The 14556-nt window shown below is 37.1% G+C and overlaps 1 protein-coding gene across 2 annotated transcripts; it reads left to right on the top strand.

Moving 5' to 3' along the window:
• The first annotated feature begins 2732 nt into the window (after window positions 1-2732).
• On the top strand, window positions 2733-11442 carry LOC149023584 (POLAR LOCALIZATION DURING ASYMMETRIC DIVISION AND protein). 2 transcript variants are annotated; one of them, XM_089142818.1, is made up of 5 exons: window positions 2733-3679; window positions 9113-9576; window positions 10274-10571; window positions 10672-10880; window positions 11004-11442. In XM_089142818.1, exons 1-4 carry the CDS (start codon window positions 3130-3132, stop codon window positions 10830-10832), a joined length of 1473 nt encoding a protein of 490 aa, XP_088998944.1. In that variant the 5' UTR covers window positions 2733-3129; the 3' UTR covers window positions 10833-10880; window positions 11004-11442. The 2 variants fall into 2 exon arrangements, with proteins under 2 accessions (XP_088998944.1, XP_088998943.1); XM_089142817.1 differs by having other exon boundaries at window positions 10672-11442.
• Window positions 11443-14556: the final 3114 nt, after the last annotated feature.

Raw genomic sequence — 14556 nt, 5'->3', positions numbered from 1 at the left:
CCAAAAGTAGGGGTGTTAATTATTTCAGTTTGATGTGTTTTCAGTTTGAACTTAAATGTTTTGAGTTGAAAATATCAAACCCGAACACAGACCATCTACAAAATAGCATCTTCAATTTAGTTTTGATTTGGTAGGAGTTGGGTTCAAGTTGACTAATAGTTTAGATTTGGATTACACCGGTTTTGAGGTCATTAGTCACTACCACTCATTATCAAACCGTTGTAGCCCATTTGAAACTAAATTTATATAGGTCTTGGAGCTTGCCTCTTAGGCTTAAGGTCCAAATAAACCAATGTCGTTTTAACTTCTTTTAACCTCTTTATACGGCAAGGTTCAAAAAGTCGCCTCATGTCGCCGTATCGGTGGCAGTCGACACCACCGATATGGCGACATATCGCGATACGTCGAGCAAAATCAAACCCTAAGTCGCCTGCTATTTCTATGGATTCTTACCATGGAAACCCCAATTACATGGGTGGTTTCACTTGCATGTGTGAGTTTGAGAGAGGACAAATCCATAGAGTAGCAGATAGTTAAGATGAGAGAGCACAAGATTCTTCTTCAAATCTCAGATTCCGTCACTGCCATGGTTTCCTTCACCACCACCATTTTTCTCCTCTCTTAAAGTCTCTCTTTGATCGATGCGGTGTTGACATGTGGTTCAAATGTGGAGAGAGAGACATAGGGAAAAGAGTTAGAGATATTTTCCGTCACCGTCTCACCGACACCTTTCCCCCCCCCTCTCTCTTCAATATTTTAGATATTTTCAAATTTTGAATTTTAAACTTTTGATATTTTAGGAATTTATTGCAATATATCGCAATATTTTGACGATTTATCATCAATTTTTAGTAAATACTATATCGATGTTCCATTTCGTATCAGGTCTTTCCAATAGGACGATATATCGTCGACTTTTGTACACTGTTTACAAGTTTACCAAAAAAAACCTATTTACAAAATAAAATAAACATAAAATTTATTTTTTTATTTTTTAAAGAACACATGAAATATCAATGTTGAAGCACAAAAAAATATATCATTTTAACCCAGTTAATGAGCTAGCATAATTATAACTGGCTTGGGCACCTATAAAGGGTTGGACTCAAACTGTGAAATTTCAGTCGCCATTTTGTCCATTGGCGAAACAGCAAAATTTGCTGAAATTTCGCCCGATTTTGACCCCCAAATTTGGGATCGTTTTAGGGCGTGGTTACAGAACTAGAGATTTCAATGGATTCATGCTGAAAACTCTAGATTCAGCCGATCCGTGGTAGGTGGGGTGGGGGCCGATTAGCTATATTGTTTTTTCACAAAAAAAATGTTGGTCAAATAGTTTTTTTGGTTGATTCCCCGATTTCATTCCCACCACACTAATTTTATAAATTATGACCCCATAAATTTGTGGATCGTTTTAGCCAACAGGTCATTTTTGCGCAATTTTTTTGTGTAGCCTAATTTGATATTAGTTACCACACTGAAAATGTTATTTTAGCCTAAAGCATCACCTAAATGGGTGTTCTTGACTGGCACATGCCTTATATTACGGTAAATCTTCAAATGACAGTAACTTTTGATCCGGGGTATCAAAATAAACGGATCAAAAAGCTCTGTAGTGTCTTTACTTGGGTTTACCTAGTAGACATTGTTTTGACTGTTAAATTCCATCATTTAGAGGGTTTTCGGGCCACTTTTAGTTTTCTAGTTAGATATTTGGGTTTATAATTTTGAGTCGTTTAGCTTTCTTTTATTTTCCTGATATTTTAAGGGTTTCTTAACTCTATATATATGTCATTGTTATCTTGTAAGGAGATTTCCACTTTTGAATAATAAATTTAAGTCTATTAGAGCTCCTATAATTCTTTGTTTTTCACAAACATTGCATCAATGTTTGAAGATCGAAGCAAAATAGACAAAAAATGCAAGAAACAAGAGAAAAAAGTTTTGAAAAACAACAAAATTTTGAATTGAAATTAAAAATTCACAAAAAATCATGAGAAATCACCAAAATATCATGATATATCGCTGATATGTTGTAAATGTTATTTTGACCCTTTTTAATTTCCCTACCTAACTTACTGACCAATATTTCCTTTTTTATTTTTTATTATTTTACCAATTGCTTTCTATATTGAGGGGGGGGGGAGATAGTATTATATATATATGTGGTCAGTCAAATTTGAACTCATACCTTTCCACCTTAACTGGACTAGACCGTCTGAAATCATTAGGTTTTGACCCTTTTGCCCGTACCATGTCGATAAGTTTAGTTTGCTCCAAAAGTTGCAACCCTTGCCAAAATCACCACTTTCTACCCATCTTAGCGATATCTGTTCGGATCTTAGCCCTTTCTTCATTCAGAAATATAAGAAGTTAAAGAAGGGTTTTTTTTGTTTTTTTGTCTAAGGTTCATTTGGACCAGCTTACGTATACCTTGATTACATCATCAAAGCAACTTACGTATACCTTGAAAAATTACATCCTCAAAGGAAACTTTATCATTCATTTTTATTTATTTGTTTGTAATGGAGTCAAGAAGATATAGGAACAGTCATTCATGTAAAATCACATTTCTTTTAAAAAAAAAAAACCCCACATTTTCCACTTGTTAACATGCGTTGTCGACAACAGTAGGACATGCACGGCCACAAACAGAATCGTTATGCCTAACTAGCAGAGGACTGACGGTGAAGAAGTTCAGATTTCAAAAAAAAAATAAAAACGAAATTTCGGGCGGGAAACACAAGAGCTTACTCTGTGTTGACACTTGACAGAACAGTACTAACGCACGAATTTATTACCAACACTTATGAAATTGTTAGAATTTAGAAGGGAATGGCTAGAATCTTTTCAGGGTGTCTCTCTCTGCATTTTGTGCAATTTTGTGCAATTTTGTGCGTTCTTCAGAACCAGAAGGGACCGAACAACTAGAAATGGGAAATAATCCGTAGACTTCCTTTGTTTGATTCTTTCCTGCATTTATTTATTCTCTCTCTGTATATCTACCATTCAAACTTATAAGTTCTTCCCTAATTTCGATTTGAGGGTTCTGTACTTGAGGGTGTGCTGGAGGTTACCTTTGTGATCCAGCATTTTCAGAAACCCTAGTTTTGCTGGTACCAAATCTAAATGTTGCCGTTCTTGCTAGCCGCTGCAGTGGCTGGATCTACCTTCTTCGCCCAACGCAGATTTCGGAGTGCAAATCCTGACACGACTGAGAAATCTGAGCAGCAGAACGGTGACGTGGCGGAGGCTGAGAAAGAGGTAACATATATTGCTCCTGAAAATTCCCAAGTTTCGCCCCCTCTAGTTAGTTCACCTTCTCTGATCCCAAATGGGTCGTGCCGATTTTCTGAGTCTCTAAGCCGGGAGGAAGAAAGCAAGGAATTGGGTGAGGGTGGACAAGAAAGTATCTTCAGATTCTCTAGTTTGGGTGGAATTGGGTCTTCATCCAGTTCGAAGGGCTCGCTAAAAGCGGGTGGCCAGTTTCATGCATGGAAGAGGAATGCTGCTGTTAAGAGAAGAATTTTGTCTAAGAAATACGAGAAACCAGCTTCTGCAGGTCGTTATGGAGCTGTGGAGCAACCGAGAAAGAAGGGAAGAAGGTATTTCCTTTGCTTGAAAAGGATAAAGACGAGCAAGAATGCTACAGGAAGAAATGAGCCATGTCCTCCCAGAGGTGAATTTCTGATTTCTTTCACTTACAGTTAGGACTTTTAAGTGCTCTTATTAAGGACAATGCCTATATTATACATTGTATTGTTCTGAATGGACATGATCTCTGTTGTCCCGAGTGTTTTCCAAGTTTTTTTTGGATCCTTTTAGTTGAATTTTCATGCATCCACGTTCGTAGAACAAATCGAACGACAAATCTACTTTTGAACTATAATTGGCAGCACATTTTGCAATTGGGAGAAATAGATCCTCCAAAATGATCTGGAAAAGGTACTGCTGCATCCTGCATTCTAATCTAAGGAATTGGACTTTGGAGTTTGTATTGGATTTTGGATGGTAAATGATAGCATTAGTTAGTGAGAAAGTGCAATTTCAACATTTGGATATTCCTTATTTATGGGATTTGAAAGGATAAAACTACCATCCCCCAAGTGCACAAGCAAGAAGGTCCTTATATCCCTCGATGTGTAAATAGACAATTGAGGGGGTTTGCAATTTTATTTTTTTTTGGGTTACATTTTTTGATCTGTGTGTGTATTTGTGTGGGAGAGAATTTGTGTGAAATACCATTGTTCTTTTGAACATTGACATAATCCCCCTTGGTTGTGCAGGATTTCAGTTTGCTTCTGTTTCTTAACAAAGAATGTCTATTGATTGTATGAATAGAAGCCTATGTTGTAGTTGACGCTTATTTTGCTTGTCCTATGTATGAAGATCTCTACAGTTTTTGCTTATGTTTCCAGTCTTCATTGATGATTAGTATAAACTGTATCTATGTATTACTGTATAGCTGGGTCAAAATCAGTGCCAGGTCCTTTAACCTAAAACAACAGAGGACTTTTACAGTAGTCAGTGACAGCATTCAATGACTAGTTGCGGTTATTTTGGGCTTATGTCATAAGATGGCACTGGTTGCTTTTTCCTGCCTCTAATCTGATCTTATTGTACAGTTTAGGCTAGAGGCCCTGTACTGCTGTCCACAATTTGGCATTTAAAACTTTTTTTTCAGATAATGGTGGAAGTCAACTAAGAGTTCTCCAAGGTCGGTGTGTCTAGCTAGGACTAACTTTTTTTTTTTTTTTTGGGGGGGGAATACTAAAGATGTTCAGTTGATTTGAGAAAATATTAATTAGGAATTACCTAGAGCACACAATTGTTTACAGTGCATGTAGGCTTGTATGCAAAATCTACCTAAAACCAATCCTGAGAGGTCCTGCATTAGTTTTAACGCTTGGAGATTTCGTGTTTGCTGAAAATGTATTCCTAGAAAGGATGACAGCATTTGCTCCAGCAACTTAGGCTCTTTTTGGTATCAATTCTCATTCTCTATTAAGCCTATTTAAAATAAATAAGTACAAGAATTCATTGTTGGTCAATAATGAAAAATGATTTGGTGGATTTTGTTGAAAATAAATTATACAACAACAACAATAAGCCTTGTCCCAACTAAATGGGGTCGGCTACATGGATTCTTGCCCTCCAATCAGTTCTGTTCGAGGCCATGCTAGATACAAGGCCTAAGCTATACATATCCTTTCTCACCACTTCTCCTAAGGTTATCTTAGGTCTACCCCTAGCTCTTCTAGTTCCTTCAATATGGATTATATCACTTCTCTGAACAGGAGCATTTATAGGTCTCCGTTGAACAAGGCTGTGCCACCTCAAACGACTTTTTCTAAGCTTATCACTTATGGGAGCAACTCCCAGACCAACTCTTATATGATCGTTTCTTATCTTATCCATCCTAGTTTTGCCACTCATCCATCTTAGCATCCTCATTTCTGTTACACTGAGTTTATCTATATGATTCTTTTTAACAGCCCAACACTCTGCACCGTACATCATAGCTGGTCGAACAACGGTCCTATAAAATTTTCCTTTAAGCTTTAATGGAATAGGCTAATCACATAAGACCTCGGACGCACCTCTCCACTTCATCCACCCTATTTTAATTCTTTGGGAAACCTCATCTTCTAAATCACCTCTTTTACTTATGATTGAACCTAGGTACCTAAAACAATCACTCTGAGGAATCTCTTTATCGTCAAGTATCACCACCTCATCATCTGCCCAATCATGAGTAAAGTTACAAACTAGATATTCTGTCTTCGATCTACTAAGTTTAAAGCCTTTTGATTCCAAAGCTACTCTCCATGATTCTAATTTGGTATTAATCCCCACTTGGGTCTCATCAATCAACACAATATCATCCGCAAAAAGCATACACCAGGGGACCTCATCTTGAATGTCTTTGGTTAATTCATCCATTACCAGTGCAAATAGATATGGGCTTAAAGTTGACCCTTGATGTAGCCCAACTGTTATCGGGAATTCATTACTTTGTCCCCCCACTATTCTAACACTAGTCACCAAACCATCTTACATATCCTTAACTATATCTACATATTTACTTGCAACACTTCTTTTCTTTAGTACTTGCCAAATTAACGCTCTAGGGATTCTATCATAAGCTTTTTCTAGGTCAATAAATATCATATGAAGGTCTTTCCTACATTCTCTATACCTTTCCATAAGTCTCCTAATTAAGTAAATAGCCTCTGTTGTAGATCTTCCCTACATAAACCCAAATTGGTTCTCCGTAACTGTAGTTAAGTGAACGGGTTTCAATTATTCTCTCCCATAATTTCATCGTATGGCTCATCAATTTAATGCCTCTATAGTTTTACAACTTTGAATATCTCCTTTATTTTTGTAAATTGGAACCACAACACTTCTCCTCCAATCATCTGGCATTTTCCCTGTGCTCATAATCTTATTAAACAACTTAGTCAACCAAACTAGTCCATGGGTTCCTAAGCTCTTCCATACTTCAATTGAGATTTCATCAAGACCTTGTGTCTTGCCGAGTTTCATCCTCCTTAAAGCTTCTTTTACTTCGGATATCGAAATTCTACGTATATAAGTTCGGACATTGGTGCCTTGGTGAAAAGTGTAATCGTCCGAAACATAAGTACTTGAAGAATGCTCATTTAGTAAACTAGAGAAATAGGTTTCTCATTTTTTCTTAATATCCTCCTCACAAACTAATACTTTACCATCTCCATTTTTAATACATCTAACATGGTCAAGGTCTCTACTCTTCCTATCCCTCATCTTAGCTATCTTATAAATAGATTTTTCCCCTTCCTTTGTGCCCAACTTATTGTATAACTCTTCATACTTCATTTCCTTTGCTTTTCCTGCAATTTTCTTAGCTTCATTTCTATCCAACCTATACCTTTGAAGATTCTCAACATCCTTAGTTATTTGCCATGTCTTAAAACTAGCTTTTTTATTCCTAATGGCAGCTTGAACCTCACTATCCCACCACCACGTCTCTCTATAAGAATGGATATTTCCTTTTGATTCACCTAGAACATCTTTAGCCACCTTCTTAATACACATAGCCATCTCATTCCACATTCCATTGGTATCCCCTTTAAAATCCCATTTTCCTTGTTTGACTACTTCATTAACGAAGGATTTAGAGTACTCTCCTTTCAAATTCCACCATCTTATTCTGGGATAGTTTACCTTGGACCTTTTATGTGTTCTTGGGACTAAGCACATATCCAAGACCACAAGTCTATGTTGTGCAGTTAAGCTTTCCCCCGGTATCACCTTGCAATCCTTGCACAACAATCTATCAGTCCTTTTAGTTAGGAAGAAATCTATTTGGCTTCTATGCTGTCCACTTTTGAAAGTAATTTTAATGTTCATCTCTCTTTTTGAAGTAAGTATTTATAATAGATAGATCAAAAGCAGTAGCAAAATCCAAAATTGAAATCCCCTCCTCATTCATTTCTCCAAAACCATGTCCTCCATGAACACTCTCATATCCTCTTTGATCTTTTCCAATATGTCCATTTAAATCACCTCCTATGATAATCTTTTCTCCTTGACGAATTCCTTGCATTAATCCATCCATATTTTCCCAAAATTCTAGCTTTAGACTTTCATCTAGTCCTACTTGAGGTGCATATGCACAAATTATATTTACGAACTCTTTCTCCATTACAAGCTTGATAGCAATAATCCTATCACCCACTCTTTTAATATCCACCACATCATTTTTTAAATCTTTATCCACTATTATACCCACTCCATTTTTATTTGTTTTATCCCCAGTATACCAAAGTTTAAAGTCATCCAACTCTTTGGCTTTTTTACCCCTTCATCTAGTCTCTTGAATGCAAGCTACATTAATCCTTCTTCTCCTCATAACACCTATCAATTCTAAGCTCTTACCAGTTAGAGATCCTATGTTCCAAGATGCCAATCTAATCCTACGCTTATGGACTAACTTCTTTACCCGCACTCATCCACGGCGCGAGAACCCTTGCCTACTTATCACCGCATCCGGGCGCCGATGCGACTTGTCGCTTAAAGGGGACGCCCTAGCTAACCCTTGCCCACTTATCACTACACTCGGGCCTAGTGTAGCGCATCGCTTCTTTTGTCAGGGAACGCCCTAGCATAGCTTTTATCATATAAGGTCAAATCCATGAAAAAATGTTTTGCTAGATTTTTTCGGTGTCGGCTGCCGACCTGACGCACCAACCCTCCTCCTTTACCCGGGCTTGGGACCGGCAGCAAAACACTGGCGGAGTTGTTGAAAATAAATTATGAAATAAAAAATAAGTTTGGTCTCAAAATAAAAAATTGTTAGGAAATGATAGTGAGCAAGTGAGAAAAGAGATAAAAAGTAAGGCTTTTATAAAATAAAAAAAATGTGTATTGACTATTTGACCCTCATCTTACCTATAAAATTTTAAGTAAACTTGTCCATAAATGAAGAGAATGAATTTTTCACCATAATCCATAATAGACAAAAAGTCTATTATGGATTTTGGAGGTTTTTCTATTATTTTAAATAGAAATAAAACTGATAATAGACTCCAAACAATTTAAAATTATGAAAAAAATCTCATAATTGAGAATGATAATTGATACCAAAAAAGGCCTTAGTAACCAATGGATGAGAGTCCAGAACTAATAAATCTATCGACTCATTTCTCATGGGCTAATGGCTTATGTTATATAGATGATACTTCAAGGATATGGCAGTACTTCTGAGTCTAACAAGTAAGTTATTACTGAAATTGGAAGTATAAACATGTTGTGAGAGACATTCTAAAGAGCCAGAGTACATGTTATCATCCCCTCAAAGATCCCTAAAACAGGCCAGATCATTGCAAACATACTGGTTCAGCCTTGATAACCCCAATAGTAAGTGAATTACGTAAGAGCTAGTGGTCTAAATTTTTGTGAAAAATTGGTACTCTTGTATGGTAACCTCCTTTCAAACAACAGAAGGCTTCTTCCTTTATCCCCTTTTTTCTTTCCTTGCAGGCTTTTATTTCCTTGAGTTTCAGATTCACTTTTTATGCAGAAGTGTATAGGTAATGCTTACCATTTTGATTTTCAATTGTTATAGGTGGCACATTATTCAGCTGGGGGCTTGGTATTGGCATTATGTATATGGTATCAGCTGGAAAAGCTGAGATCAGTAATCTGAATACTACTGTATGTGAAACGGCAAAAGCTGTGAAGGACTTACAAAATGAACTAAATAAAAGGAAATCTTATGGTGACACAAAAAACTCAAGTTGTAAGATTGAACTGGACGCCAGCTCCAAGAATATCAGCTGTATGCATGAACAGCCAGTGATCTCAAATTCAGATGCAGAACAGGAACACTCTAATTATTCCAAAGATTTGGGTCTTCAAGTTATGGATGATGTTGATTGTGTTAGTAGTGTTCTTACTGAAGAGCCAGAGCCAGAAGCACTAATAATGGATCAGCTTGAAGCAGAGCTTGAATCCGAACTGCAGAAAATTCCTTGGTGTGTCGCAGAAGAAGCATCTAGCTATGAAAGCAAGTTCATAAATGTGGGAGAGGTAAGCTTTCTTTCCTGAAAAACATAAATATATTTTTTTCATCTTCTTTTGCATAAATCTGTTTCACTTGGCAAAGAATGCTCTCTTTACTTAACCTTCTTGTATTTATTTTTTATTGAGGTAGTATTTTGTGTCATATTTTATGTAAAGATATTTTGTCAACAAAATTGAGAAAGATGGAGCTGCTTCGTGGGTAGCCATCTATATTTTGGCAAATGGAAGTACTTTTCACCCAATGTAATCTGTACTGGTATTGTATTAGATGGTTGAAGGTTAAGAATGATGTTAAGTAGGGTTTTCTACCATTGGTTAGAGAACCAGAAGCTCTCCAAGTGAATCAGATTTAATGAAATTTCACATTTTGTTGTTCCGGTTTGACTGGGACAATTGGAGCTAGGTAATGCATTTCCTTTTCTATTCACAGCCTTTGGTTTGGTGCAAATGTGCTGGGAAAACCAGTTCAATTGGAAAGAAGTGCTAAACAGATGTCAGAGCATGCCCACTGTACTTCTTATCCACATTAGTTTGACTTTCCATCCTTTCTGATAAAGCTGATAAGTAGTCTGGTATTAATATGTGATAAACTTGAGGAGCTGGTTTTTTTTGGCTCTGAGAGTTGTTTCTCTGTTTGACATTTTGTATGATGGGAACGAGTTTGAGTTCACTTTTTAACTGACTGTAAATGTTGTGCACTCAGCTTCAGTCAGAACATGCTGTGAACAGCATGAACACTGAACTCTTGGCTGATAGACCACCAGGTCCACACAACCTAGAAGGCAATTGTTTTGACTCTCACCAATCCCATGGAGTTTTACCTTCTGAACTGGATAAGAAACTTTCTCAGTTGCTCATTGAGCAGCAGGAGAGTCATATCCTAGAGCTGGAAACTAAACTGCAGTTGAGCCAGAGAAAACTTCATGAGAAGCAAAGAGAGCTCCAGGCATTGAAGGACTGTGTTCGTCACCTGACCGATCTTTCTCTTGAAACAGCCACAGGCATGATAATCTGGCCACAAATCAATGCATAATTTCTGACCAAACCTTTCTACTATTTTTCTGGTTGGTTTTATATAACAAATGCTGTTTTGTGTCTCAGGCGAAATTGAGGAGGCCGAAACACCAACCGTTGGAAGAGATTGGAACAGTTGTGCCAATTTATCATCATCTCCTGAGTCGCTTGTTGATGGTGCTAACAATATGATGGAGAAGAAATCAATGGCTGGGACGAAAAGATTAATGGAGTTTCCTGTCTTGTGATTGTCATCAGAAAGAGAATGCAGTCTCTGTATGTGGGTGGGGATGCATGTAAGCTTTCAGCCTTCCTGTTTTCCTTAAAATATTATGTACATCAAGCGTTGTTAATATATCCAAAAACTGTTTATCTCATCTCTTTCGATGGTTGTGGTTGTGCCTGTGGCTGGTATTTAGGATTGAAAAGAGATGCAGTTCCAATTTGAGCCTTTGAGCAACCAATCTGTTCCTTTTTGGATGGGAGATGATGGAAATTTTCAGACTTGGGATCCTGGGTTGATCGACCACTGGGTATATCATGATCCTAGAAGATGCAACCCTGGGTCCTCTGTTGAGAAAAGGAGCAAGTTTATCATAGTTAATGGAATCAGAAACAATGTGATTCTTTCAACCCTCCTTCGGATTATCCTCTACTCATGTTTGGTCTTTGATTGTAACCACACTTTCTTTGTAATCAATAAAATTTAAAACCTGGAGATCATGATCCTAGTCGATACAGTTTATCATAGTTAATGGAATCAGAAACAATGTGATTCCCTCAACGAATTGCCCTCCACTCATCTTTGGTCTTTGGTTTAACCATTGTCCTTCTAGTCAACAAAATTAAAAGTCCAAGTTTAACCCCTTACAGCAAAAAACCCCAGATCAAGAATCCCAGAACATCACATCTTTTGGGATTTATTTGTTTACAGAAGATCTGAACTCTTTATCTCCAATGAGGTGTTGGTATTTTTACCAACTGAACCTCCCTGGGTTTTACCCAAAAAACACCATCCCCATGGTTATTTTTATTTTTTCTCCCTTCTATTCTTCTTCCTAATATTTTTTGCATTCTCTTTATGGCATTTGTAATGAATATTAACACTAGAAAACCAATTACCTCAAGTCGGGAAATCAAGTCCAGAAATAAAAGGTTTGTTTTCAATTTATGCCTTGGTACAGTCTGAAATGTGAAATGAATTCGGATCCTCTTCGTCTGGCTGTTGGATGGGTAACATGTAATTGATAGAATGGCAACGATTAGATGTTGTTAAAACAAACACCACGAAATAGCTAATCAAAAAAGAAACTAAACCGGAAACACACATAAAAGAACAGGATGAGATCTCACAACAAATTGCCAAGAATGACATTACAAAAACTCTTTTCCAAAATTCTAATCAAAAATTCTAAATCTTTCAATTATGTAGTAGGCAAACATAAATTATATATATATATATATATATATTACTGAGGCGCACCACAAACCGTGATTAATAGTGGGCAATAGGCCCAAACTCTCTGCTTCTACCACAAATCTCCTTAAACGAGTCATTCTGAGTAGCCTACTAAACCCAATGTCAATGTGGGTCTATCTTTCAAATTGGATAGACGAATTCAAGAATTATCTCTTTGAAAACAACCTGATTTTTATTACCAAAAGAAAAAACCTGATTTTATTTTAGCTATTTCTGAAGGAACTGATTCAGTCTTGCATCTCAGGGTTGTCATCCACATCATGTCGCTCATCGGAGGAGAGCAGTACAGAGAAGATGTGGATGTGTCTGAAACCTGCAGTTTCAATCTGAGATTACGAGCCCTGTTCTAGCTGGAAAGAACAAAGTATGGCCTAAAGCTTGAATGGGTTCCACCAAACTGTGCAACGAGATTGAAGAAATCCAATCGAGCAACTTGTATGAGTTGAGTGTGAAATCGATTGCGTCCAGGTACCAAATTGGACTATTCTCTGAAAAGCTGAAGAGGATATTACCCCAAAAACAACAACAAGAACAACAAAGAAGCAAGAAAAGCTGAAGAGGATCACGAGGCAGAGTGACCTACGGATCTAATGGGATTGTGGGGACCAACTCCCAAGTCCCAAGACTCCCAACCACAAAGGAACGGAATGCTAGCCAAGCTAACAGGGACAACATGGAGAAGAAAAGAAAGGAAGAGAAGACTCTCAATTAGTATATAGTTTTTGAGTTGACGAGAGGAACCAGACATTAAGGCCACATAGATAAAGTCATTTGATGTGTTTTCGTCAAAAAGGAAACGAAGGAAGCGTAGAAAAAGATGAGTGATGAATTGGAGTGTTGACGTGACCCTCCGATGTCTGTCGCTCGCTTTTCGCCTCCGGAGGAAAAATGGAAAATGAATGGATGTGTCGTTTTGGGAACTTGCTCCCACACCCCCAACCACAAGGTCCACTGCCACAACCACCTGCTTTGGATGGAGTGGTGTGTTGATAACGCCTTGCTTGAGATAATAGAAAAACAAAATTTTAGTTTTTCTTTTTTTTTTTTGGTAAATTTGGAGATTTATACTTATTTTAGTTGGTGTAAAAGTAAAAGAGCTTTTGGATCCATATTGTGTAGATCGTGGGAGGTTTGGTCGTTTAGTTGAGCAAATTGGTGTTTTGCTGCATGAGATGGTAAGTACGCGCTAATTGGATGTCTAAATTTCCACTCAATTTTGAATGTTCTTAGATGTTTTTTCAGGATGTTCCCCACGGGTTAGAGGAGATCCTTCAGGCGGATTGCGATGCTGCTTCCTATTAGTTTCTCTTTTGAGTCCTTGACTCCGTTGTTTTATTATCGAAAAAAAAAAAGGTAAAACATCGATGGATTCATGAAATTTATGAATTTTACTTAGAAACGCAAATTAAGTCTGGGTTTGGGTGAAATTCATGGATTCTACAATTAAGTATAAAATTGATAAAATTTACGAATTCACTGAAGTAATCTAATGGAACTCTAAGAACTTTGATAGATTTAAGACTAACCAAACAATTAAGTTTTTGAACCATGAATTCTTAGATTTGAAATCTCATTTTATTTCAAATTTCTGGATTCCTGCAACCACACAAACCCTTAGTTCTAAGATGAGAGAGTGGTGTTAGGACATGTTTGTTTGTGAGGATAGAAATATAGAAAAGTAAATCATGCTTTTAGTTCATTGCAAAGTTCTATACGCCATCCCTTAGCTTGGATGTTTGTGTTCTTTGCACACTTTTTTATCGTACATTAGAAAAAGATCTACCTCGAAGTGTTGATAAAATGAACTAGAGGCACGATCCCTAGCGGCCCTTTACATGTAGGTTCTCCTCATAAAATATTGTGGAGAGGTGTAAAATAAGCACAGACCTCTACCCATCATATTGGGAGGAAATGTGTAAAACAAGCACAAACCTATTATATTAGGACAAGAGATCTAAAATGAGAACAACTCTCTGCCAATCACCTACCTCTGAGTGTTGACAAAATGAATTAAAGATACGATCCTCAATAGTCCCCATACACATTTCTCTCTCCTAATATGTGGTGAAAAAATGTAAAGGGAGCACATACCACATTATCCTCACGTATAGAGGATCCAAGCTCCTTTCACATCACCTTAAATTCTCCTCTCTTCTTTTGTAAAGGCCACCAAATAAACTTTTAATTGGATTTATTTTCTCGCATAACCAAACCAGTTATAAGGGCCGAGAGCCCATTAGCCTAGGGAATAGGAGGGGGAAGGGAGAATGTGCGGAGGAACGGAGATTTGAATTTACAGTCTCCTTAAACTTACTATCTCATCTCCATATGGAAGACAACATCCATTTTGCTAAAAACACATTCACTTTTAATTTACTCATACATTTTAAAGGACACTGAATTTATCAACTTTTAATGATCCTATCACCGTTTTTACTATCTCTATAAGAGAAGATAAATCAACGGTATCATGAAAGAAACTATACTTTGAA

This window comes from Hakea prostrata, chromosome 2 (genome assembly GCF_041222555.1).
Source record: "Hakea prostrata isolate BN-2017 chromosome 2, UWA_Hpros_2, whole genome shotgun sequence".
Classification (NCBI taxonomy): domain Eukaryota; kingdom Viridiplantae; phylum Streptophyta; class Magnoliopsida; order Proteales; family Proteaceae; genus Hakea; species Hakea prostrata.
Note: the sequence above shows the minus strand (reverse complement) of the source record. Positions and strands in the feature narration are given on the sequence as shown.